Genomic DNA, 27,403 nt, shown 5'->3' with positions numbered 1-27,403 from the left:
AAAAGTATATATATATATACACATATATCTCCAATTTGTAAGGCATACACACACATGTTCATAAAGTATATACTTATATACTATGTGTTTAACAATACTGAATAAGATATATTCAATAATATTGGATTGGTAAGACATACACATACATATGTTCATAGAATATATTAACATATTTATATCTTATATGTAATATATAACAATATCCAATACATAATATGTGGATAATAATATCCAGTTTCAAGAAATACTCACAGCCTTGACTGGTGTGGCTCAGTGGAGTGGACATCGTCCTGTGAACCAAAAGGTGGCCAGCTTGTCGGATGTTGAACCAACCTTGCATTCCTGGGCTGAATCATGCAATACAATCAAAGGCACAGCCTCAGGTTTCCACCAGAACTTCAGGATGACGTGCTTTTAGGAAAGCTCTCATTTTCTCTTCCCCGGATCACACCCAGATTTTAGGATCCACTAAATTCCAGAGAATTGCTCTTTTTTTTTTTTTTTTTCTGGACAATACACTAAAGCATAAGTTGTTCCACAATCTGATTGGTCAGCATTTATGCTATAACAGTTATTAAATACTTTGAAATTCTTTTGTGTTCATAAGATGAGAAAAAAGCTGGGTTTCAAAGAGGTGAAAATGTTCTTCCAAAGTCAATAATTAGTGAGAAGGGCTAAGATTCAAACTCTAGCCCTCATTGTTCTAAAATCTTCTTTCTCATGGAGTTTTACAGTCTGGTATCTGAGACATATCCCTTAAAGTCTGCTATTTTTGGTGACCCCAGGATTCCCTCAGGAGTTAGTGGACCTGTCCAAAGAAAGGCATGAAGTCCTTTGAAGAAATGGCAGAGGGAGAGACCTCCAAGTCAACTCAGATTTTCAAATCCCCATCCTTGAGGCTCACAGCCAAGGAAATGCTGGTCTCCAAGACCCAAAACTACCTGACGCAGACTAAAAAAACAGAGACCATCTTGATCCAGGTTGCCTTCTCCATTGGGCTAGGCAGCATGTGGCGTTTCCCTTACCTGTGTCATCAAAATGGAGGAGGTACGGCCAGGGCTCCGGCTCCTGAGTTTAAGAAAGGAGTTTTAGGGATGGAAGTCGAGACCCCTGGGTCCGGGGGTGGGGAAGGAGCTCAGGGAGGGCACCCAGGATCCTAGGGACAAGGAGGAGGGTGGCCAGGACTCTTGGCTGCCTGAGCAGAGCTCCTGACTTCCTTCTCCAGGTGACTTTATCCTGATGTACTTCTTCATGCTCCTCTTGTTCGGGACCCCCCTCTTGTACATGGAGATGATCTTGGGACAATGGCTGAGAGTGGAGAACATCCAGCTGTGGAAGCAGCTTGTCCCCTGGCTGGGCGGCATAGGCTATGCTAACATGCTGGTGAATGAGGGGCCTGGCCAAGAGCCGCCCCGGCCCCCACATCCCACCCCGTGCGGTCTCCCAGTCCTCCGTCTCCGCCTTGCTCGCCCTTCACGCCCTCTGTGTCCACCCCCAGGTGTGCGTCTTGATCAGCCTGTATAACAGCACCGTCATCAGCTGGAGCTTCTCCTACCTGGCCAACTCCTTCCATTATCCCCTGCCCTGGACCGAGTGCCCACGGGTGAAGAGCAGCAATGTCTCCGGTGAGGAGAGGGAGAGAGAGGGCCGGCAGGGCCACAGGAGGCAGGGGAACCAAGGAGACAGAGGTGGGTGGGAGGAAGGGAAGGGCAGGCGCAGGCTCCAGGCGAGGGGCGCCTAAGCGCCTGGGCCCGCAGGCCTCTCCTGCCTTCAGACTGTGCCCCACCAGTACTTCTGGTACCACACCATCCTGAATGCCCCCGGCTACATTGAAGAAGGGGTCAAGGCCCTCGTCCCAAACCTCACCCTGGACATCTTCTTAACCTGGCTGCTCCTCTTCATCATCATGGCCACAGGCCTGAAGAGCTCAATGCACGTGAGCCCCCACCACCTCGCTACCTTCACAAACCCTGAGCGCCTCGGGATCCCTGTCCCCACTCCACCCAGCTCCTTCCTGACGACCTCTCTTCTCCCACCCCCACGACCCTCCCACTCGCCCGGAGGACAAGCTCAGTTATGGCCACCCAGCCTCCCCAGCGGCGGTCCTGAGGGAGGCACCGACTCTCCTCAGGCAGCTATGTCAGCCACTCCTCTCACAAAGAACTGCTCCCCTCCCACCCACGGCAGGAAGGGTCTCCCTCCTCACCCCCCCCCCACCCGCGACACTGCGCGCAGAGCTGTGGACACTCAGCCGCACCCCCAGCCTGGCACCTCCCACCGCGCCAGGCTGGGGCAGGGCCTGCGAACCCCCAAAGGAGCCGAGTCCTTTCCGAGTTTCCCGCCGCCGAGAGCATTTTATCCCAATCCGCACTTCCACCCCATCCTCTTGGCATCGGGAACATTCACTTCAGTGCGATCGCTGCGTCCCTTTGGGTGACGCAAGTGGCATCTTCTGGCCCCCCGCACCGGCAGCGCTCACCCCGCGCATCCCTGGAGGCCCAGCTCGCCCGCGCATCCCTGGAGGCCCAGCTCGCCCTCTCTTCACATCCTCCGAAATAAGCCGCTCACGCTGAGGCAGATTCACTGAAGGCTCCGTAGGGGCCCACGGTGGGGGAGCGGGGGGCGGCAAACGGGGCCTTACCTCACCTATCCCAGAGCAACAACAACAACAACAACTTTAAAATTCCCATTAGCCCTGTCACTGTCTCCCCAAGTCTCTTCCCAGTTTCCTCCCCCTCCTTCACCTATGAAGTCGTTCCCTGCAGCCTTTGGCGCCCACAGCCCTCTCCCCTGGGCGGTTCAGAGGCCATAAAACCAAGGTCCACGATGAATAATGTCCCACTGCAGCCCACCATGTACGTGTCATCTATATTTGTGGTCCCGGTGTCATCCCTGAGCAGCGTATGCGTGGATCCCCCCCCCCCCCCCCCCAAACAACACTGCTATCTCCCTAGAACGAATCTCGATCCTCCTAAAGCTCCCTTGTGTGGCACCCGGGCCACCTGAACACCGCTCGCCCCGCCTCTCTACTCGCGCTCACCTGCCGCCCCCCAACGCCTGCCCGCCTCTCCCCTCCCCCCACTGCTCCTGACTCCTGGTTTCTGCCCTCATGGCCTGGCCAGATCCTGATTTTCTTGCTGTTCCTCCCCTACGTCATCCTCCTCTGCCTCCTGATCCGATGTCTTTTCCTGGAAGGCGCGATCACCAGCCTCAGGCAGATGGTGACAACAGAGGTGAGGCAGGGGACTCCACCCTTTTGCCCTCCCTCAGCTCCCCAGAATGTCTCTGAATGTCCTTCCCCTACATCTTCTTTCCTTCTGCCCCAGCCGCCCGTCTTACCTCCTGTGGTGGTCCTACCCTCAGGGCCGCCCCCCCCCCCCAACCTCTCTAACCCGCTTCCGCCTGCAGCTCTCTACCTGGGCCTCCCCGGAGCTGTGGCAGCAGGCGGGAGGCCACACGCTCTATTCCCTGGGCCTGGGCCTGGGCACTGTCATCAACATCTCCCACAAGGTCGGAGGCAACAACTATGTCCAGGTGGCCTCCTTGGTGGCCCTGGTCAACCTGGTGACGTCATTGCTGACCACGTCCATCATCTTTATAGTGCTGGGGTTCTGGGCCACCAACAGCGGCCAAGCCTGTGTTGAGAAGTGAGTAATCGCAGCTTTGCCGGTCGGAGAAGCGGTCCCCCTCCCTGTACCTTAGCGACCCCTGGGCTCATGGGCTGGCAGACTCCAACCTCTCCAATGATGAGGAGGAGGAGGAGGAGAACAACACATTTCTATTAATAACTCAGAGAAAACAGCCAAAAAGGGAATATTCTTGTAGCCACCCCTTTATAGATAAGAAAATAGTCTCAGGGCCATAACTGTCCAAAGATTTCCAGAAAAGAAGATTTCTAAGTCAATTCTTTCACTCACAGAGAAGGCTGTTACAGCACCCTGAGCCCCAGTCCGTGGTTACTGGCCCAGGCTGCCTTCTCGAATCATCGGGGTGGGAGGACACGGAAGACACTATGTCTGAGTCATCCCCCAAATTGGAGCCACTGGGCCTGGGCTGCACTCAGCCACTGGGCTTTTTAAAGCTCCAGGTGGAATGTTTTTTTCCAGTGAGGATGTGGGAGCGTGCAAAAGTGCAGGCTTCCACGGTAGCAGCAATTTTATATACGGAGAAAATAAAAATCACATTTCCTCATAAAGTTATGGAAGAGCAAAGGGCACAAAGGAGCCTGGATGAAATAAGTCCTAGAGGGTAAGGAGTCCCTGGCTGGGGAGCAAAGAGTCGTGAACATCTCTCTATCTGGGGGTCAGCGCCCGTTCTGGGGCCCTGGGGGGACTTTGAACAGGTCAGGAGAAACCATCCGAACACTTAATGCCAGTATAGGCTGCCAATAGGCGATGGAATCTCAAAGAGCCCCCAACACACAGACAAATGGCCTTACTCTGTTCCCAGGCATTTTGTTGAAGCGGCAGAGACAGGGGCGGCAAGCAGAGGGAGTGCGTGTAGCCTTACGGTGCTCAGATTCATGGCCCCCCTGGCGTTGAACACAAGGATAACACTGCAATCCAACCAGCTCTAACTCAAATAATGAGAGCGCCAGTTCCCGCCGGGGTTGCAGAAAGTTGGGGGCATGGCTCCTGGGGCACAGGGAGCTCCCCTTAGTTCTATCTGAAGGCAGGGACAACACTCAGCTAATTAAACCTGTCACTCAGCCCCAGCTCAACTCAGCTCTTAGAAAAATCTTAATAATTAGCACTGACCTCCCTTAATAATTAGCCTCTTGAAATAAAAGGCTTCAACTTATTGGAACGAAACAAAAATATAACAGTTAGCATGCTTTTCTCCATTGTTCCTCTATATAAATGTCCAGCATAAAAGGAAAAGTCTCAAGACATTCCAAAACCCGGGGAAACATAACCCATGGCTGAAAGGAAAAAGACCCAAAGATCATCCAGACATTAGAATTAGCAGACAAGAACTTTACTTTTTTATTTTTAATTTATTTTTAGGCAGAGGGGAAGGGAGGGAGAGAAGAGAAGAGAGACATCAATGTGTTGTTGGCTCTCATGCGCCCCCTACTGGGGACCTGGCCTGCAACCCAGGCCTGTGCCCTGACTGGGGATCGAACCAGCAACCCTTTGGTTCTCAGGCCACCAGTCAATTCACTGAGCCACACCAGCCAGGGCCAGACAAGGACTTTAAAACAACTATTCTAAATAAGTTAAGGAATTTAATAGAAAAGATGAATAACGTGGGAGGACAATGGGAACATTTTAGGAAAGATATGGAAACTAAAAAAGAACCCCATGAAAACTCTAGCACTTAAAATGTATATGAAAACAAAGTTTCACCGGATGTGTTTGATATAGGTTGGAACCAGCAGGATAAAGGATCAGTTAACTTGAAGACAGCTAAATAGAAGCTAAAGCAAAGCAGAGAGAGGCAAAAAGAATGAGAAAAACTTAACCAGAGCATCAGTGACCTGTAAGACCAGTATACGCATAATTGGAGGTGCAGAGGAAAGGAGAGGGATTTGGGGCAGAACTTCTGTTTTAAATAGTGGGCAAATTTCCAGGTCTTATTGAAAGCGTCATTTCACAGATCCCAGAAGCTCAGAAAATCCAAGCATGAAAGCTAAATACAAAAAGATCACACCTGGGCACATTGTGCTCAGACTTCCAAAAGGCAAATGTAAATAGAAAGTGGCTCAGTTGGTTGAAGGATATTCCTATACATCAAAAAGTTGCAGGTTCGATTCCTGATCAGGGCACACGCCTAGGTTGCAGGTTCAATCCCCAGTCAGGGTGCATATGAGAGGCAACCAATCGCTGTTTCTCTCTCTCTCTCTCCCTTCCTCGCCCTGAGAATCAATGAATATATTTTAAAAATTAGAAAAAGAAATTAACAAAATGATATTGCATACCATGGAACAATGATAAGAATTATGGTTAACTTCTCACGAGAAACAATGGAAGTCAGAAGACAATGAAATGAAATATTTTAGAATGTCAAAAGGATCTGTCAACCCCGAGTTTTATATTCAGCAAAAATATCCTTTCACAATGAAAGTAAAATGAAGACATTTTCAGATTAAGATGAGAGAATTGATGACTAATCAGTCTCTACCAAGATGGTGCTAAGCGAAATTCTTGAGGTTGAATGGAAATACTTAAGTTTTGGTTTCTATTAGATTTTACAAAAGCATGCACTTGAAAAAGCAGTTTCACATACCCGAGTTTTTCCACATGTACTTAAAAGTTTCCCAACACACCTGAGTACTTATTTTTTAAATTAATTAAAATTTAATTTAAAATCTATTTGGTCATATTAACCACCTTTCAAGTACCCATAGCCACATCTTGTTAGTTACTCTATTAGACAGCACAGCTCTACAGCAATCACCAACGAACCCCAAAACAACAGGGGACATTATACCACTTCCCCACGCCCCAAAAAGAGAAGCTGGAAAGAAGGAAAAGGGAATAGAACAGAAAAAGAAACAAATAGCAAGAGGGAAGGCATAAACCAAACCACATCAGTAATTACACTAAATAACCACCTTACTTAGAGGCAGTGTTTGCCAGGCTGAATAATGTGACCCTCAAACACATCCTGTTTACAAGAGATGTCCTGTGTAAAGACACAGAGAGAGGAGAAAGGGAAAACACACCATGCAAACAAATACTCATAAGCAAACTAGTGTGGCTACGTAAGTATCAAAGTCAGGACAACTAAGGCCAGAGATTAAGAAGGGAGCCTCGTAGGGATACAAGGATCCGCTCAGTGGGAAGACTGGATGACCTAAATGTTTATGTGCCTCATAACAGAGTTTCAAAACAAAAAACAAATCTCAGAACTAAAGCAAGAAACAGATAAATCCATAATCATAGTTGGAAATGTCAACAAGTCCCTCTCGGTAGCCGATAGAAAAGAAAGAAAATACAGATTTAAAATATCAGGAATAAAAAGGGGACCATCATTATAGATCCTGTAGGCATGAAATGGGTAACAATGAAATACTATGATCAAATTTATACCAGCAAATTCGGTAACTTAAGGGAAATGGAGAAGCCCTCCAACAGGCACACCTTCTCTGCCGCTCGGGTAGAAGCCCGGGGTGACGCACCCCAAGTCCGTGCCACTCACTTCCGGTGCCTGTCCAGTTGCCCTTGCTACTCAGACACACTCCCCTCGGCAACCTGGTTCCTCTCCAGTCCTCAGTTTCCCTGGTTTGTCGAGAGCAGAGGGGCCAGCCTGGTCCCTGCCACCTTTCCTCTCCTCCGTTTCCCCCTCAGGGGTGTCCAAAAGCTGCTGAGTTTGATAGACAAGGGGGTGCTGCCTCAGGGTGTCAGGCCCCCGCCGAACATCCTGCTCCTGACCCCGCCGGACTACGAAAACTGGATCGAAAGCCTCCCTCAGCACCTCAAGCACCAGGTCATCCACTTCTCCCCGCCCTGCAGCATCAGGGCCCAGGAGGGAAAGGTGTGTTTGTGGGCCTGGGCGGGTGCTTCCCCAAAGCCCCAGAGGACACTGGCAAATGCAGTTCTCTGGAGCCCCTGGCCCCGCCCCCCAAGCAGCAGTTGTAATCACATTTCCCCCACCGTTGCGTGTGTACCAGGGCCTCTGCTAAGCTGTCACTCTACTTGTATTCTCACACCAACCCTAGGACTCCTCTTTGTTATAGGAGGAAACCGAGGCCCCAAGAGGTGAAGCTCACACAGCTTATGAAACCAGGAAGGGCAAACCCTCAGTGCTCTGCCACTCACTCGCCGCCCCCCGCACCCTGTGCCTCAGATCCTTCTCCCCCGCAGGTCATGCAGGGCCCTGGCCTGGCATTCGCAGCCTTCTCCCAAGCTGTCTCGTTGCTCCCCGGTGCCTCTTTCTGGGCCATCCTCCTCTTCCTCGTCTTGATCATCATGGGACTGAGCACCTTGATGAAAATCTTGGAAGGCATTCTCTTTCCCCTCCAGAACTCCGTCTTCAGGCAGTACCCCTTGCTGCCCGTAGGTACTGTGGATCCTCACTCCAGTGAAAACCCCGCCCTCCTGCCGTGCCCTGCCCCGCCCTGCCCCTGCCAGGCCTCCCGCATCTCCAGGGTTCCCTTGGACCCTGACCCAGCCCTACACGCTGATCTCAGTGTGACCAAACCTGCCTCTGCCTTAGGGGTCGTCTGCTTGGGAGGTTTTCTGGGCAGCCTTGTCTTCACCAGTAAAGCAGGCAGCTACATAATATCCTTCCTTGATGAGCATGTGGTCCCGCTGACCCTTGTCATCATTGTGATCTTCCAGAACGTGACCCTGGCCTGGGTCTATGGAGCTAACAGGTGATGTTCCAGCCCCAGGGTCTTCCCAGCCAGGGACCCCAGCCCAGGTCTCCCAGGAGAGTTGGGGGACAATCTGAGAGCCCCGGGAGGGCCGCAGGGAGTGATCAGAAGGCAGCTGGGTGGGTCCCGAGAGAACAGCAGTCGGGGGCCTAGGGGACTCAGGTTCCGCTGCGGACCACATGGGGCTAGTCCGAAGGCCGAGGGCCGGACCCGCGCACACCCCCTGGATGGGGGGATCCTCGTGGCGAAAGACCCGCTGCAGGGCCCCACCTGGGGAAGGACCTGGCAGGACTCAGCATCCCATCCCCTGAGTGAAGAACTTGTGAGAGAGCCAGAGGGCTGGCGGGCCTGTCCTCCCAAGAGCACCCGGCCCGGGGAGGGGGGGCGGACAGGGGAGGGGCCAGAGGCGGGCTCTACCCCAGATGTCCGTGCCCTTCGCCCCTACCCCAGGTTCCGGGAAGAAATGTACGGCGATCACGGCCACTTGCTGTGGTCCTTTTTCATCTTCCTGTGGCGCTATGTGACCCCGCCCGGGCTGCTGTCCATCCTCGCCATCTGCCTCACTAACCTCTACCTGAGCCAGCCCCACTACTACATCACCTGGAACAGCAGCCTGGTGAGACTCCACCCTGCCCTCCCACCCCGCGCTGGCGACCCTCGGTCGGATCTCCCGCCCTGCAGGACCCTGGACCTGTGCCCCTACCACCGCCCGGGAGCGTCTAGCCAGCCTCCCAGCCCCTGGGGAATCTGGTTCTCCACGTGACCTGGATTAAAGCCGACACCACCATCTCTGCCCTCCACCCTGACCGCCCTCTGCCTCTAGAGCCATGAAGTCAAACAGCCCTACATGCAGAGCAGCCTGGGAGTCTGGGTCGCCATCCTTGCCATCCTCACCTTCCTGCCGATCCCGGTCTACCCGCTTCTGCAGTGGTGGAACCTCCAGGACCGCGTGGTCAGCGAGGCCTTTGAAAAGATGCAGTTGCCCAGGAAGCCCACCGTGCCGCCCAGCAAGCCCTCGCAGTGGGGGAGGCACCACTCGACCAAGACCAGCTCCGAGCCGCAGGAGAGGCAGAGCGAGAGCTCGCTGCAGCCGTCCAACCTGCCCCTGGCCAGGGGCTCGAACCTGGACTCCCTGTGGCAGTTCAACATGCCCTGGCACTGGCAGAGTGAGAGCTCCTCCCGCTTCAGCCTGCCCCTCATCTCCTCCCTGACGTCCGCCTTCTCCGGGAGGGGCGCCAGCCCGTCCCCTTCGAAGCAAGCGAGCCGGAAACCAACGGCCGTCGTCAGCAGTGACAGAGGCAGGGACGCCAAGGAAGCGAACCTGCAAAAGAAGTGGTTTCAGTAACTGGTGACTCTGCCCGTTTGTCCGAGGAGCAAATCTGTCCTATAACTGGCAGCTCTGGTGTCCATTTATTGACGGGAATCGTGGGTCCTGCCAGAGAGGAAGGGGAGGGGCGCGTGGGAAGCTTACCTAGCAACCGGTGACATCACTCGTTTGGCCTTGGGAGGCAATGGGCACGGGACCCGGGGGCTCCTTCGTCTCCTGGGATAGTTAGTACCAGCTCTGCTAAGCGCGGCGGGGGCGGGGGGGGGGTGCCCTGCTCTGAGACGGGAGAAGGACCAGCGGAAGAAGAATCAACCGAGCTGCTCCCGGGGCTGGACCCAGCGCCCCCGTTCTCCCTGTGAAGCGGGGGCACCGCTTTGGCCTGAGGGAGATGGGCATCCCAGCGTTTTCCAGAAGCCCGCTCCCCAGTTACCGTGCAGAGGGGCGGTGCTCTCTCCAGCCCCTGATCCACCGCCAAACTGGGGCGGGGGGCGGGGGGGGGGGAGCGGTGAACTCCCCCGCGGGGCGGCCCTCCCCGAACGGGTGGGCGGTCCGCAATGCTGCGGGGCCTGAGTCAGCCCGCGGGGACGGGGACGCGTTCCTTCGGTGAGCAGCTCCCCGCCACGCACCCTCCAAATCGCCAACCTCTGGTGAACTGCGTGTCCGAGCTGGTGACCCCGACCAGCTCTGCCTTCGGGACACGGATACTGAGTCTCTAGGCCCTGCTTTGTCCCGGAGTTGAGCCAGACTGTGCGGCCACTTTGCAGCAGTCAATATCGCTCAAACCAGAACGCGGGTGATCCCTTAAATCTAGGCTGGTAGCTGGGGAATCCTACGAAATCTGTCCTATACCTGCCATGTCGGGCTGCTCCCGGGAGGGCGGCGTGCAGCTCTCTCAGCTGCAGGGCCCCTCTCAGCTGGCTCCATGCTTTCCTCTTAACTTGGGGCAGAGTCTCGCCCACTTAGGCCTGGGAGGTGCATCCCTTCCCAGGGGCTCAGGACCGAGGAGCCTTGGAGAACCTGGGGCCAAGCAGAGTTGTCGGTGGGAGTCGGTACCACCACCTGGACTTTTCTGGAGTCAAACGGAGTTGAAGCAACTCAGCAGGAGGGAGGCACCTTCGAGGAATCCTACCCCTTAGTGGCTTCCTGGGCGAAAACTCTTCTCCCCCCACACTACGCCCCAAAGGTCATGACCGTTGACCTTGCGACCCGATGCCCACTTCCAACTCCGCCACCGCTGTGGTTCCCAGTCACCTGCCAAATCTTCGCCTGTTTTCCGTCACCTTTTATTCACCTCGGAGGTCTTTAAACATTATCACACTTTTTCAGGGACAACATTTTGAGACACTCTTCCTAACATCTGTAGAAAACTTATGTGTGAACTACTGTCATTCTACATACTTAATATCAGGAAAGCTTAATTTATTTTGCTTCTTGGGGTTTTAAAAAAAGAGACATTTTTAAAGTAGAAATTCTGTTTTTTTTTCTCCTCCTTGCATCCCCAGTGTAATGGCTTCTACAACCCTATTTGGAGAGCGCTGCAAAGGCCAGAGGCAGAAGCTTCCAGACCCTCCCTGCTCCCAAGATGCCCTCCTGGCCTCTTGTCTCCTGGCTTGCTCTCCGGGGACCTGGGCTCTGAGATGACCCAGCCCCAGAAATGAGCTGGGCGGGGTGAGCCTGACCCCCGTTACACCGTCGCCCCCACCGCCACCCCTCTTCCCCTGACACGGCCCGGACAGGCCACGCAGACCGGCCTTGTCAAGTGTCTGGCGGGGTTAAGAGAAAAGCCATGGCAGAGGGTGCGTCCTCAGTCACGCAGAGATGTAGCTCTCAGGTGGTTTTGCGGCAGGTCGGGGGTGAGAAGTCCTTGCCCTTGGCATGGAGGACACTGTCCCAGGGGCCGTGACAAGCTCCCGCGTCCTTGTTAATCCTTAGACGAAGCGTAGGGAGGAGGGGGGCCCTCTCCTGGGCTCCTCCCTCTTCTCCTTTCCTGGATATTGCGGGAGGCTCAGGGGAGAGAAAGAGCGGCCCTGAGGTCTAACAACCAGACAGAGGCTGAGGTGGGAGAAGGGTGGGTGGAGGCCCTCTCTGTCCTAGTTTGGGATCCTTTCATTTCGCGTGTCCCCATTAGGTTAAACGCCCCCCACCCTGCGCATGCGCCTGGGGTGCTGGCACGTGACCTGCATCCCCCAGTCTGAGGTGCCTCCACAGCTTGGTGGGAAAAATGAGGACACGGGAGGTAACCTTGGTGTACGGGGAGCTTGGCGAGCCTAGGGAATGTGGCGCCCCCTGGAGTGGGCTGCAGCCCGGATGGGTGGGTGGGTGTGTCGTTAACCTTGACCCGATGGCCTTTACAGGGTTCAGCTGAGCCACACGGGCAGCACCGGCAAGTTGTTGCAGCCAAGGTGAGAGCCAGCAGTCTTTTCCCATAAAGAGCCAGATAATAAATATTTTCGTCTTTGCTGGACAAATGGGGTGTACTGCATAGCCTCCTCTGTTTCTTACAACTCTTTAGATTTGCAAAAAGCACCCTTAGCTGGCCAGCCACATTTGTCCTTCAGGCCATGGTTTGCCAACCCCTGACCTAGGGCTGCATCAGACCAACAAGAGAATGCTGGGGGCTAAACCAGACTTTTGGGTTGACCCAGGAGTTCGTTTGGTTTTTCCATACAATGTCTCTAGCAGCGCTTAGCTGTCTTTAACTTCCTTTGAAACAATTTTGTTGGATTGTATTGTGAAAACTGTCGTATCAGCGTGTGTTCAAAAATAACATCAAAATTGGCAAAGTTTTGTGTAGCCGTCTTAATATTGAAGATGGAAGAAAATATGCAACAGTTTCAGCATATCATGCTTTATTATTTCAAGGATGGTAAAACCACAAGTGAAAAGCAAAATAAAATATATATATATATATATATATATATATATATATATATGTGCACTGTATGGAGAAGGTGCTGTGAGTGATTGAACATGTCAAAAGTGGTTTGCGAAGTTTCGTGCTGCAGGTTTCTCCCTAGACGGTGCCCTACGGTCCGGTAGATGAGTTGAAGCCGACAGCGATGAGACCGAGACTTTAATTGAGAACAATCAATGTTATACTACGTGGGGGAGAGCCGACGGACTCAAAATATCCAAATCAATAAAGTTATTGGTGAAAGTGAAAAATATGTCTTATTTTATGGAAAAAACTAAACAGACCTTTTGGCCAGCCCAACGGTTTGAACGCCCTGGTTGGCCGGCTCTGGGCCAGGCTGTCACCCGGACGGTGTCACTGCCAGGCTGCCCAGCAGAAAGAAGGGCGACTCGAGAATGGCCAGGAGGCAGCTCTTTCATTTCCACAGCAGGACCGTGTAACTCCCCCACCCCCTCTGTCTCCGTCATTGCCCACAAAGCGGCCGAGATGAAGCGCCCTGGAAACACATTTAGTGACCGAACTCCTTGACTGTGGTGTGTGGACCAGGAGGAGGAGAAGAAGGTAGAGTCAGAAACATGTTTTTGAACTAACTTGGGAGGCAACTGTTCCAACAGTAACACCAGGTGCCTTTGGGCGGCCGGGAAAGTAGAAAGTCCCGTCGAGCACGTAACTGTGGACTGACTGCAATCTGTCTTATGGGTCGGCTGGATTTTGCGCCCTGGTGGACGCCATCAGCTTTTCACTTAGCTCAACTGGCAGAGAACCAGGCCCCAACCTTTACGGGAACCTGTGTAAATGGGGGGCCCCCTACTGAGCCAGCAGCCATGCTTCAGGAGGCAGAGTCGTGGTTAATATTTCCTCCAAAGGGGTAGCTGCTACTTTTCCATTGCAAAACAGATGGAGAGGACCGGCAGGCTGCACTCTTGAATATACCGGTCACATTTAACCATTTCAGACCTCACTCGTTGTCCAGTTTGAGCTGACCTACTCCGAAATGGAAATGTAAGGCCAAGGGAGTCGCCTCCGAAGGGGAGGGCAGAGGTTTTTCCAAGAGAAGCTTAAAAGCAACTACAGCTGCCTTTTCTGAGAAGGGGTGTACGTGGTGGCTGAGTCCGGCAGGTGGCGCTGTTGTCCCGGCAAGAGGCCTCAGTCCTCTGACAGCCCTGAAGTCCTTAAAGCTGTGGTTTTCCTTTTCTCCTTCCGGATTCTGCGTTGCTCCTGTCGACCACCACGGGGAGGACCGCGGTCCCCTGATACTTAGGGGACATTCACAGTATGAACATGTAAAACATCAATGGGAACCACAAACAGCGGCACACTGAATTGGCCGATAGGGCCCTGCCTCCCAAGGTCTCAGCTTTCCTTCCCCCTTTGTGAGTCTTGCCAGTTGAGTTCAGACGCGCTTTTCTCCTTGGGGAACATGGACCAAGGGGTCTAGCATGCACAAGCCAGGGACTGCAGCGTCAGCCTGAGTGAAATTTCCACCTCTGGGATACACTGTCCTCAAGATCCATAAAGGCTGATCCTTGTTGGACCTCTTTTATAGTTAGAGGCTGCAGGACCAACAGTTTGTCCTTTCAAAGCTCTGAAACGTCTGAGCCCAGATAGTTCTCAAGATGGTGTCTTGGAAGGCGGGATCTTGACTTTTGTATTCACACAAAGCCCTTCCATCCTTACTTTACTGTGAGTACGTGGCAGGCAATGCAGCATTAAGCAGTGGAGGTCATCACTAAGTGTCATTTCTTCCAAAGATGTACAAATGGCCAAGAAACCCATGAAAAGAAGTTCAATGTGCCCTGGCCATGAGGTTCAGTTGGTTGGAGTGTCGTTCCACGCACTGCAGGTTTGCCAGTTCCATTCCCTGTCAGGGCACATACCTAGGTTGAGGGTTTGATGTGCGTGGGGGTGAGCGCCAGGGGCAACCAGTCGATGTTTCTCCCTCACTCACTTCCATCTCTCTGTCTCTCCCTCCCTTCTTTGCTCTAGAATCAATGAAAACATGTCCTGACATGAGGATTAAAAAAAAAAATTTCAACATCACTGGTTATTAGGGGAATGTAAGTCAAACTCTCAAGGAGATACCACCTCACACTCACCAGAATATGAATAGCTAGCCAAAAAATTAAATAAATAAATAAAAGGGTGTGTAGGGAACAAGTGAAGGAACTGGAGACTCATAGACCGTTTGTGGGCAAGTGAAATGGTGCAGGCGCTATGAAAACCATTTCAGGGGTTTCCCAAAGAGTTAAACAAAGAAATGTCAGCCATTCCATTTCTAGGTATATACCCAAAAGAATTGAAAACACGTGTTCAGACAAAACCTTGTACGTGAACATTCATAGCAGCATTATTCATAATTGACAAAAAATAGAAACCACCCAAATGTCTGTCAACAGAAGAACAGATAAAATAAAAGGGACATATCCACACTATGGATGTTATTCAGCCACAGAAAGAAATGAAAAGACTGTGCTAAGTGAAAGAAGTCAGACCCAAAATACCACATGTTTTATGATTCCACTTATATAAATATCCAGAATAGGCAAATCCAGAGAGAAAAAGACTGGTGGGGCCAGGGGCTGCGGTGGGGAGGAGAGAAGAATGAGAAGTAAGTTCTTTTTTTTTTTTTATCCTCACCTGAGGATGTGCTTACTGACTTTTTAGAGAGAGGGGAAGGGAGGGGGAGAGAGGGGGAGAGAAACATTGATGGGAGAAACATCAATCGGTTGCTCCTCCTATGTGTCCTGACCGGGGACCGAACCTACAACCTAGGCACGTGCCCTAGCCAGGGATCAAACCTCAGACCTTTCAGTTTACCAGACGACACTCCAATCAACTGAGCCACACTGGTCAAGGCAGAAGTGAGTTCTTAAGGGTTGCTGTTTGGAGTGATAAAAACTTCTGGAACTTGATAACGGTAATGACTTCACAACACTGTGTACTAAATGTCCCTGAATCGAACACTTCAAAAGGGTAAAATGGTAAAATTTTATATTATATGTATTTTACCAGAATAAGAGTATACATTGGCATCCTGACTGGTGTGGCTCAGTTGGTCGGGTATTGTTCTGCAAAACGAAAGGTCGCTGGTTCGATTCCCAGTCGGAGCATATGCCTGGATTGTGGGTCAGGTGTCTGGTTGGGAGTGTACAAGAGGCAACAGATCGATGTTTCTCTCACACATCCATACCTCTTTCCCTCTCTTTCTCCCTCCCTTCCTCTCTCTCTAAAAGTAAATAAATAAAATCTTTTACAAAAAAATACAAATTGGAAACAATGAAATAAAATCACCTCTATTTACAGATAGCATGACTGTTATACAGAAAATCCCAAAGAATCTGCAAAAATTATATTTGAACTTATAAAGTGAGTTTAGCAAAGTCATAGGCTACAAGATCAATATACCCAAAAAACATCGGCAGTATTTCTGTAAACTAGCAGTAAAAACAAAATGAGAAATTAAACATTTTTCAACAGTATCATGTACAATATCATATTGTATAGGAATACATCTAACAAAATATGTGCAAGATTTGTATACTGAAAACTACAAAGATTCATGACAGAAGTCAAAGAACACATGACTAAATTAAGAGATATACAATGTTCATGGATCAGAAGATGTAACACCATTAAGATGTCAGCTGCCTCAGACTGATCTATAGATTCATCATGATCCCAAACAGAATCTCAGGAGGTTGTTAGGAAAAATTGACAATCAGATTCCAAAATTTATATTAAAAATCAAAGAAATTAAGATCACTAAATTCTTTTTTGAAAGGGACAACAAAATGGGAGGACTTCTGCTACCTGATCTCAAGATTTAGTGTGAAGTTACAATTCAAAGCATTATGGTATTGGTGAAAAAAATAGACATATAGATGTATTGGACAGGATAGGAAGCCCAGAAATAAACCCACACATATATGGTCAATTGATATCAACAAAGGTGCCAAGGTAATTCAATGGAGAAACAATAGCCTTTTCAACCAATGGTGCTGGAACAATCAGACTACCCATATGTACAAATAAGTAAATAAATAACCTTGACTTTAACATTACTCTCTGTCTAAAAATGAACTCAAAATTGATTACAGACCTAAAACTATAAAACTTCTAGGAGAAAATCTTTGTGTTCTTGGTTTAGTCAAAACCAAGAACAACAAAACTTCCCAGAACAACAAAAACATGAACCATAAAAGTAAATGTTGATAAAATTTTTGTTAATTTAAAAATCCTGCTCTCCAAAAGACACTATTAATATATAAAAAGAGGCCTAGCTGGTGTGCCTCAGTAGACTGAGCGCTGGCCTGTGAACCAAAGGGTCGCTGGTTTGATTTCCAGTGCAGGGCACATGCCTGGGTTGCAGGCCAGGTCCCCAGTAGGGGGCGTGCAAAATGCAACCACACATTGATATTTCTCTCCCTCTTCCCTCTCTAAAAATAAATAAATAAAATCTAGAAAAATTAAAAGGTAAGCTGCATACTGAGAGAAAATATTTGCAAAACACATATATAATAAAGGTGTGCCCATAATATATTAAATTTTGCAATTCAATGATAAAAAAAATAAACAACCCATTTTTAAATAAGTAAAAGTTTTGAACTGACACTTCACCAAAGAAGCCATACAGATGGCAACCAGCACTTGAGAAGATGGTCAACATCATTAGTCATTAGGGAAATGCCAATTAAAACCAAAATGAGACACCACTACAAACCTATTTGAATGGTTAATTAAAAACACTGATAATAGGCCTGGCTGGTGTGGCTCAATGGGTTGAGCACTGGCCTGGGAACCAAAGGGTGGCCAGTTCGATTCCCAGTCAGGGTATATGCCTGGGTTGTGGGCCAGGTCCCCAGTGGGGGGCACACAAGAGGCAACCCGCCCATTGATGTTTCTCTCCCTCTCTTTCTCCTTCCTTTCCCCTCTCTCTAAAAATAAATAAATAATCTTTAAAGAAATTTTAAGACACTGATAATAGCAAGTGCTAGTGAGGATACAGAGCAACCGGAACTCTCTGGTGCATCACTGGTGGACATGCAAAACGCAAATGATGCAACCACTTAGGAAATGAGGTGGACAGTGTCACATAAAGTTATACATATGCTTATTATACAACCCAGCCACCCCAGTCTTAGGTATTTACCCAAGAGAAACAAAAGCATATGTCCAATATGCACAGTTCTCTCAAATCCAGTCTGGGTTTGAGTGTCAGTCCTTTGGTTTGTCTAAATTTTTGCTGCACAGGAGCCACTGAATCCATGTCAAGTTTTGGCTGCAGCTTTGAGCAGCATTGACAGCTCCATCTCCCCAAGCCCCGCCCTCCTGGTACTTTCAGTCCCTCGTCCTTCAGTCCCAAAGCACAGGCATCCCTGAGTCCTCATTCCACCCTCCTTTTCTCTAAAGACCTGCAGTCTCTACCTGGAGTTTTCTTTTTTCTTTTTAACTTTTATTTTTATCCTCATTTGAGGATATGCTTATTGATTTTAGGGAGAGGGAAAGGGAGGGAGAGAGTGAGGGAAAGAAACATCAGTGCAAGGTAAAAACGCAACCGAAACACAAAGAAAGCTTTGTGCAGTGTATGGAGAAAGCGCTGTGACTGATCGAATGTGTGAAAAGTGTTTGCAAAGTTTCTTGCTGGAGATTTCTCACTAGACAATGCTCCACGGTCGGGTAGGCCTGTTGAATGAAGTTGAAAGGGATCAAACTGAGACATTAATTGAGAACAATCAGCATTATACCAGGCGGGAAAGAACCGACATACTCAAAATATTCAAATAAAATCAATAAAACTATTGGTGAAAAAGAAAAATGTGTATTTTATTTTACAGAAAAAACCTAAATGGACTTTTTGGCCAACCCAATATGTATGTATGTATGTATGTATGTATGTATGTTATAGTTCAATTAAAACATTTACTTTAAAAAGAATTAAAAAAAAAAAAAAGAAACATCAATGCGAGAAACATCACCAGTTGCCTCTTGTACGCGCCTCATCCAGGGACTGAACCCGCAACCTAGGCATGTGCCCTGGCAGGGAATCAAACCCATGACCTTCCGATCTACAGGACGATGCTCCAACCAACTGAGCCACACCATCTAAAGCTGGAGTTTTCTTTTTGTATAAAATGTGCCTCTTTCAAATGGCTGCTAGCTCGGGGTTTTAGTGGCTTTCGTGTTCTTCTGTTGACGGTCACTCCCTCATCTCACATCTGAGACTTGGAGCAGACATTTTGGAGGGGGGCCTTGCTGGATCTCAAGCTCGTGGATGCCACCGCTGTCCCACCCTCAGCAGCCCCTCCAGGGGACTGTAGACTAGCAGACCAAGGCGATGCTGCCCACTCTGAGCTCATGGACACCAGGTCACTCGCCTTGCTGGTGACCTGCCACCGCACCCAAGAGAGAATATCTTCCACCTTCATAATGACCCAGTTAAACTGTGTGGCTTCAAAAAACAGCACCAGGACAGACAGATAATTTCCTTCATGGCCACCAATTGTCATGCAAAGGGTTAGAACACCCACCACTGGGGTCGCAGTATGGAGAAGTGAAACAGATTCCTGGAGGGAAAATGCACAAGCAGGGAAGGCTGAACATATAAACTGACAGCAGTATGTTGAGGTCATTCCTCATGAGTACCCAGCCTCCCCTTCAATTCAGAGACTTTTGGTTTCCAAATTGGTTTATGCGTGGAAATGAAGTGAGACATTGTCATTCTCTATTTTGATGGCTCCTTGCAGACTTCTACCCACCAGATCTGAGTTTTCCTGGTATGTAGATATTTCAACAGAGACAACTTAATACAAGGGCCTCAGAAAATGGGGAAAGCAGCAGAAAGAAACAGCGTCAACATAGGCATAGTTAGCGCAGGAGGCAGGAAGCACTTCAGGACCGGGAGACAAAGGGAAGAAAACTGTCATCAGAACCTAATCTCTTGGAGCAATGCCCTCGAGGAGCAGAAGCCCAGACTAGAAAAGGGGGCTGTCAGGGTGGAGCTGGAGTGACTGAGGAGATCCAACAAAACCGGGGGTGGGGGGATGCTGAACGACACTACCAACTGTCAGAGGAAGCACAGTTCTGGAGCGACGCTCTGGAACCGGAGGCAAACGGAGTAAGTTTCTTTCTGCTCCTCCAGTTACTTGTCTCCCTCTAGCGCCCCCTTTCGGCAGAGCCTAGTAGGAGCCCAGCTGGCAAAGGAGAACCGTTTGCAGCCTCCAGCCCCACCATTGCAGAGCCTATGTAAAAAAGGGCCGTTTGGAGCTGGGAGACAAGAACTTAAGAACCCAGCGTGCCCACTGAGTGCGTTCCTAGGGCTCTGCAGCATTTGACATTTCCGGATACAAACTAGTGCTTTCCAAAGCACTTTGGAGCCAGACGGCCCGGATTTCTATTCAAACTTGCCCACTTTCTAGCTGTGTGCCCTTGCGTGAGTCATTTATCTGTGCTTCAGTTTCCTTATCTGCAAAACGGAGACATTAGTACCTGCCTTACATGGCTGCCCTGAGACTTCACCGATGTTGTATGTGTGAAGCGCTTAATACAATGCCGAACACAGAGCACCCTGTACGTGTCAGCTGTTGTCATCGTCATTGCCACCATCGACATTACCATTATTTACTACTACCTGGGCTAGTGAGAACCATTGCAACATCTTCGAGAGAAATCTGGTTGCCACACAACACTTGGCGATGTTTCAGAGCCACTCTGCACCCACAGTGGCAGATAACTGGAGCGCCTCCAATTTGGAGAAAGGATGTTTTGGTTGTGATTTCTGGATGTGTTGGTTGTTGGTGGCTTTCTTGCTATTTAACTAATAATTGCTGTCAGTTCAGCCTTGTCATTACCAGTTTAGTTCATTATGGGTTGTTTAGTTAAACTGTATGCATAATGATGCATATTTGCTTCAATTCCATGTGTGCATGGCCTGTAATTTTCCACTAATTAGACTTTTTAAAGACACATATGCAGTTATCTACTCAAATCTGCATCATCTGTTCCCCTGTTGCCAAAGCAGATGCACACAGCGCCCACCCATCCCCACTCCAAGAAATAATTCACTTCCATCACTGAGTTCTTCTCCTGCTGTGGAGGAAGCAGGGGAGTGCGGATGGTTCCTGTCCCGCTGAAGCGAGAGCCATCCAAGAAGTGCAGACGAGCCCGGCCAGGCCGAGTCAAACAGGAATGGCGGGGCTGAGAGCAGGGAACAGGACCTGCGATAACTGCAAAACAGCAGCAAGCTGACCAACGACCTCAAACTCACCCCTGGCTCCAGCCCCGCAAGAATCAAGCATCCAGACATCTCAAATCAAATGGCTTTACTTCCCCAGTGTGGGGAGCTGTGAGTGGGCTCTGTGGTCCACGTACCCCCAGGACCCTGTAGCTTCTCCCGCCCAGCGGGCTGTGGCAGGGCCTTGAGACTGGCCGTGCCTGGGCGCCAGAGGCTGATCCTCCCAGAGCGGGGCCGGTTCTGGGAGCGGCCGGGCCTGCGGTGTTTCCAGTGGGTGAGGCTCCCGGTGGTGGTCCCAACAGCAGTCCAGGTGGTTGTCCACGGCATGGGATCCACCTCGGGATAACGCCACTTCTTACAGGGGTCCGGGAGCAGCTACGCCTCACTCTGGGGGCAAAAGCTCCCCAAGGGGGCTACACCTTGAAGTCTGCCAACGGGATTCAGTCTGGGGAAAAGAGAGATGAGAATACAGCAGTGGGCATAGAGAAGAGAACGGAAAAGCGGAGACTGGCAAAAAGGAGAAAGAGCCACGAAAAGCCCAAAGGAAACCAAGAGAGTGAACGAGGGACAAAGAAAAGGCGACAAAGGAGAAATACTGAGATGTGGGAACAGAGACCTGGAAAGGAGGCACACAGAAGTAGGTAGTGCCGGAGGCACATACGGGTAGACCCTACACACTGACCTTTGGGCCCAAGCGCGGATGGGGGCTGGGGCCACCCTGGGGGAAGCAACGTAGAGTGGCTCAGGGCCTCGGCCACCCAGCCCAAGACATGGCTACAGTGCTGGACCTGGGAGCAGAAAGGACATCATGGCACCAGGTGGAAATCCACTGCCTCCCATCCCGCGCACACTCCCCGCGCTTGGCCTGGCCACCTTACCTGCTGTTCCAGCCCTTTCAGGCGCTGCTCGTACTCGCGGATCTGTCTCAGCTGCTTCAACGCGGTGTCCACCCTGGGCACACAGGAATTCAGGCCTGTGCCCGCAGCCCACCAACCCCACCCACTCGAAGTCCCGCCCCCAGACTCCGCCTTTTCCGTGCCATTCCAGGACCCCGCCCACTCAGGCCCCCCTCTAGCCTAAGGCTTTGCAAACCGCAGCCCATTCTTACCCCCACAACCTGCGCAACCCGCCCCCCAGGCCAGAAACCCCGCCCCTGGCCAGGCCCCGCCCTCACTTCTGCGAAGTGCGCTTCAGACGCTCGGAGTCACTTTCCCGCTTGTCCCTCGCACGCGCTAGGAGCAAATTCTCCTTCTGCACCGATTCCCATGTCAACAGCCGTCTCTCATCGTTCTTAGGGAGGTGGACCCCTGGAGGGCAGGGTCAGAACAGAGTAAGGGGCCTGCCCGTTCTCGGGATATGCCCACTCCCAGGCCCAGGCATCCTGAGTGAGCTCTCCCAGACCACGACCCCTGACAGCTTAAGCCCTGCCCACTGGTGCTTCCGGACATCCTCCCCAACCTATCCGTGTTCTTCTTTCTCTCCGAGTCCCGCCCCTTGTGTTTCTCTCTTTTGGGCCAAGACCCGCTCTCACGAAAATGCGACGGCGAGCTGGCCCTGTGCCTGCACAATCGACGGAGGAGGAGGCGCACGTGCGAGATGATGATGAAGGGTGGGGCCAGCGCAGGCCGAGAGTGAAATTCCCGGATGAGGCTATAGCGCTGTGCCTTCCAATAGAGGTCGCTGTTGCCCTGTACTTTGCCAAAGGTGTAGCTGTGGGGACCAGAGGTCAAGGGTCACCAGAGGTCAAAGCCCAGTCAGGGGCGGTGGATCAAGGTTAGATGTCAGGCAATATGTTCGAAGTACAAGGCAGCAGGCAGAGGTCAGAATCGATAATGTTAGAGGTTATTACACGATGCAATAAGTAGGATAGGAGAGCCGAGGGTTGGAGATCAGAGGTCAAGTTGGGAATGTCATGGATTAGGGTAGAGGTTAAAGTCAGGTTCAAAAGTCAGTCTGAACACAAACAGCTAAAATCAGAAATAAAAATGGGGGCATTACTACCAACCTTACAGAAGTAAAAGGATGATATGAGAATACCATTAACAATTGCAGGCCAACAAAAAAGATAACCAAGTGTAAAGGGGAAAAGGTCCTAGAAACATGCAAATTACCTAAAGTGACCCATGAAGAAATAGAAAACCTCAAGAGACCTCTAACAAGTAAAGAGATAACTAATCAAAAATATACCCAAAAAAAGGCCCAGGGCCAGGCTTGACTGGTGAATTCCACCAAACATTTAAACAACAACACCAATCCTTTTCAAACTCTTTTGAAAAAGGCGAATGGGAAAACCACTTCCTGACTCATTCTGTGAGGCCAGCATTATCACGATATCAATATTAAAAGAAAAAAAATAGAGAATTATTTTTTATGAATATACATGCAAAAATTCTCAACAAAATACAGTAAGCCTAGTTCAGAAGCATATTAAAAGGATTATGCACCATGACCAAGTACGATTTGTCACAGGAATACAGATGTGGTTCAACATATAAAAATCAATCACTGTAATACATTATTTTAATGGAATAAAGGAAAAAAATCACAATCATCTCAACTGATACAGAAAGGGCATTTGACAAAATTCAACACCCTTTCATGATTAAAAAAAAGAAAACAAAACCTCAGAAAAGAAAAGGGTAAAAGGAAACTTCCTCTGCATGGTAAAGGGTAATTATGACAAACCCACAGCTAACATCATACTCAATGAGGAAAGGCTAAAAGCTTTCCCTTGCGACCAGGAGCAAGACAAGGATGCCCACTTTCACCACTGCTATTCATTATTGTACTGGAAGTTCCAGCCAGAGCAATTAGACAAGAAAAAGAAATAAAAGCCATCCAGAACGGAAAGGAAAAAGTAAAACTATCTCTAGTCACAGATGACATGATTCTGTTATAGAAAATTCAGAGAATCACAAGGAAGCTACTAGAACTAATAGAGTTCAGCAAAGTTGCAGGGTAGAAGATCAACAAACAAAAATCAACTGTATTTCTATACACCTGCCATGAATAATCCAAAAAAATGAAATTAAGAAAGCAATTCTATTTACAATAGAATCTAAAAGAATAAAGTGCCTACAAATAAATTTAACCAAGTCAGTGAAAGACTTATTGACTAAAAATTACAAAAAAAGCTGAAAGAAATGTAAAAGACATCCTAAATAAGTGGAAAGATATCCTGCGTTCACGAGTACAAAGACTTAATGTTGTTAAGATGTCAATACAACCCAAAGCAATTGACAATATCAATTGTAATCTCTAAATTTCAACAGCCTTCTATGTAGAAATGGAAAAGCCAATCCTTTAATATATATGTAATTGCAAAGGCTCCAAATAGCCAAAACAATCTTGAAGAAGAACAAAGCCGAAGGATTCACATTTCCCAATTTCAAAATTTTGCTATAAAATCAAACCATTATGTTTCTGGCATAAGAATGGACATATCAACCAATGGAACAGAACTGAGAGTCTAGAAATAAACCCATATATCTATGAGTGTTACAGCTCAAATTGTGCCCACCCTCAAAGATGTATTGAAATCCTAACCCCTAGTACCTCAGAATGTGGCTTTATTTGGAAGTAGGATCTTTATAAAGCTGATCAAGTTAAAAGGAGGTCATTAGGGTTAGTCCCTAATCCAATATGCCAGTGCCCTTATAAAAAGGGGAAATTTGGACACAGACATGCACGCGGGGAGAACACCTTATAAAGGTGAATGAAGGAAGAAATTGGAGTGGTGCATCTACAAGCCAGAAATCCACCAAAAGCTAAGCGAGAGGCATGAGACAATAGTCTCTCACAGGCCTCAGAAGGAACCAACCCTGTCCATACCTTGATTTTGGGCTTCTAGTTTTGAGAACCGTCAAACAATGACCTTCTGTAATTTAAAGCCACCCATGTTTTGGTACTTTGTTACGGAGGCCCTAGGAAACGAATGTAATGGGCGATTGATTCAGTGTGCCCAGTCCATTCGGTGAGGGGAAAACAGCCGCTTCAACTAATGGTCCTGAAAGAAGCGGATTTCTACATGCAAAAAAAGGTAGTTGGACCCTTACCTCACAGCATACACAAAAATTAAGTCAAAATGGACTGCCAACCTACCTATTAGAGCTAAAACCATAGAACAGGAATAAATCTTCATGACTTTGGATTTGGCAATGAGTACTTAGATTTGACACCAAAAGTACAAGTAACAAAAGAAAAAAATAAAGACATTGGACTTCATCAAAACTTAAAACTTCTGCACATCAAAGGACATTATCAAGAAAAGCAAAAGACAACCAACAGAATAGAAGAAAATATTTGTGAATCATATCTGACAGCAGTTTAATATCCAGAATATATAAGGAAATACAATAACCAAAAAACAACCCAACTGAAAAACAGGCAAAAGACTTGAATAAACATTTCTTCAAAAACATACAAATGGGGCAATAAGCCCCCCATGGAAAGATCTTCAACACCATTGGTCATTAGGGAAATGCAAATCCAAACCACAATGGAATAACCAGTTTGTACCCACTAAGATGGCCGCAACTTTCTAAAAAGGAAAGTAACTGTTGGCAGAAATAGAGAGAAGCTGGGACCCTCGTAAATTGTCAGTGGAGGTGTAAAATGGTGCAGCTGCTATAGAAAACAATTTGGTGGTTCCTCAAAAAGCAAAACATAGAATTACCATGGGACCCAGCATTCTATTCTAGTAACGTACCCAAAAGATATAAAAACAAAGACTTAAACAGATATGTGAATACCAATGTTCACAGCAGCGTTATTCACAACAGCCAAAGGTGGAAACAATTCAAGGTCCCATCAACAGATGAATAGACAGAATGTCTTAGATCAATACAGTGGAATATTACGCAGCCATAAAAAGGAAAGAAGCGCCACCAACACATGCAAATGACATGAGTGAACTTTGAAAACTTTACACTAAGTGAAATAAGCCAGACACAAAAGGACAAATGTCGTACGATTCCACTTATAAGAAACATCGAGCATAGGCAAAGTCATAGAGGCGTAAAGCAGATTAGTGGTTATCAGGGACTAGGGGGAGGGAGAAACGCGAAGTTATTGCTTGCTTAAAACGCTTACACTTGGGATGATGAAAATGTTGTGGAAATAGTGGTGATGGTTATAAACATTATAAACACAATTAATGTCACTGAATTGTATACTTAAAATGGCAAAAATCGCCCTGGCTGGTGTGGCTTAGTGGATTGAGTGCCGGCCTGCGAACCAGAGGGTCGCCCATTCGATTCCCAGTGTAGGGCACATGCCTGGGTTGCAGAGCAGGTCCCCAGCAGGGGGGGTAAGTGAAGTGCAACCACGCAGTGGTGTTTCCCTCTCTTTCTCCCTCCCTTCCCCTCTCTAACAATAAATAAATAAATAAATAAAACCTTTAAAAAATGGCGGAAATGGTGAATCTCATGCTATATATATTTTGCCACAATAAAAAGGATTTTTAAACATTCAGCCTGGGCACAGGGCGAGAATCAGAGTCCAAAGTGCAAGTCAAGAGCAGCGTTTGACAGCGTCAGAGGCCAACCAGCACTAGATTTGAGTCAGAGTTCAGGGACTAAAGATGAAATGAGTGTTGGGGTCAAGAGTCATGCTGGGGGGTTAAGGGTCAGGCTGGGATCAAGAGTCAAGATAGGGTCAAGGGTCATGGTGGGTGATGTCAGGCCAGAGAGGGCGGGGCCTCCTACCTGAACATGGCAATGAGGAGATTGACCAGCAGGATGTTGGCCACGAGCAAGAAGATGACGAGAAGGAGCACCACCAGCCAGTTGGCGTACAGGGAGACGCAGGAGCCGGCCTGCACCCCGGACGGGCGCGCCCAGAAGCCCGTCTCCGATGAGCAGTTGACATGTTCCATGAGGGCCACTGTGAAGGGAGACACTCAGAGACGGGGGCCGAGAGGCAGGGACCTAGCAAAGAAATCCAGAGGGGCGTGGGGGAGCAGAGACCCAGAGGGAGAGAGAGACAGGATCCTAGAAAGGGGACGAGACACAAAGAGACACAGAAGCGGTCAGAGATCTGGAGACAAGGGACAGAGACACAGTGAGAGAAGAGGACAGAGTTCCGAAGGGACGAAGGGGAGGGGGCCTGCTCAGAGACCCACAGAGGCAGAGACTTAGCGGGGAGGGTATAGAGACCCGCAGCTGGGGGATTAGAGAGGAGGGGCCCTCAGGGAGGGTGTCAGGCCCCTCCCCTTGTACCGTCCATTTCCTCCTGGGGGATCTGCCCGAAGATCTGCAGGTAGGGCCGGTAGAAGACACGGCGCAGGATTTTCGGGAGATCTTGATCCTGGGGCCTGAGAAGACCCTCCGTGGCCACCCCGTAGGCAACCAGCCACACTCCGAGGAAGAAGAGGAAGAAGAACACGTCCTTCATCTGCAGGAGAAGAACGTGAGACCAAGCCCGGGTTCCGGCCCCGCCCAGTTCCCCTCTGGCCCCGCCCCCTTACCATCTTGCTCACGATGACGATCTTGGGCCCCAGCTGTTTGTTGACCGTGAAGATGTGCAGCAGGCGCAGCGTGAAGATCATGAAGTCGAGGCAGAGGACAGTGCGGCCCAGGTCATACAGGCCCGGGGTCAGCCTGGGGTGTGGGG

At 49.3% G+C, this 27,403-nt stretch overlaps 2 protein-coding genes across 2 annotated transcripts in view; one reads left to right on the top strand and one right to left on the bottom strand.

The window, feature by feature from the left end:
* Positions 1-824: 824 nt before the first annotated feature.
* On the top strand, positions 825-9,665 carry LOC129082698 (orphan sodium- and chloride-dependent neurotransmitter transporter NTT5-like). The gene is made up of 11 exons (XM_054588411.1): positions 825-1,047; positions 1,226-1,383; positions 1,499-1,625; positions 1,758-1,936; positions 3,123-3,233; positions 3,409-3,647; positions 7,293-7,479; positions 7,809-8,004; positions 8,161-8,320; positions 8,771-8,936; positions 9,144-9,665. The coding sequence occupies exons 1-11, from the start codon at positions 825-827 to the stop codon at positions 9,663-9,665; spliced, it is 2,268 nt and encodes a 755-aa protein (XP_054444386.1).
* Positions 9,666-20,864: 11,199 nt separating this feature from the next.
* TRPM4 (transient receptor potential cation channel subfamily M member 4) overlaps positions 20,865-27,403 on the bottom strand; it is a 38,486-nt gene continuing 31,947 nt past the window's right edge. Inside the window, exons 18-25 of the mRNA XM_054588684.1 lie at positions 27,258-27,390; positions 27,010-27,184; positions 26,497-26,674; positions 22,323-22,501; positions 21,966-22,098; positions 21,670-21,742; positions 21,474-21,579; positions 20,865-21,236 (exon numbers count right to left, since the gene is read on the bottom strand). Of these exons, the coding sequence (XP_054444659.1) occupies positions 21,232-21,236; positions 21,474-21,579; positions 21,670-21,742; positions 21,966-22,098; positions 22,323-22,501; positions 26,497-26,674; positions 27,010-27,184; positions 27,258-27,390 (982 nt within the window). The 3' untranslated portion in view covers positions 20,865-21,231. The remainder of the gene's footprint in view (positions 21,237-21,473; positions 21,580-21,669; positions 21,743-21,965; positions 22,099-22,322; positions 22,502-26,496; positions 26,675-27,009; positions 27,185-27,257; positions 27,391-27,403) is intronic.

This window comes from Pteronotus mesoamericanus, unplaced genomic scaffold (genome assembly GCF_021234165.1).
Source record: "Pteronotus mesoamericanus isolate MK-2021 breed Mesoamerican mustached bat unplaced genomic scaffold, CSHL_Meso_final scaffold_137, whole genome shotgun sequence".
Classification (NCBI taxonomy): Eukaryota; Metazoa; Chordata; class Mammalia; order Chiroptera; family Mormoopidae; genus Pteronotus; species Pteronotus mesoamericanus.
This window is presented reverse-complemented; position numbering and strand designations above follow the sequence as displayed.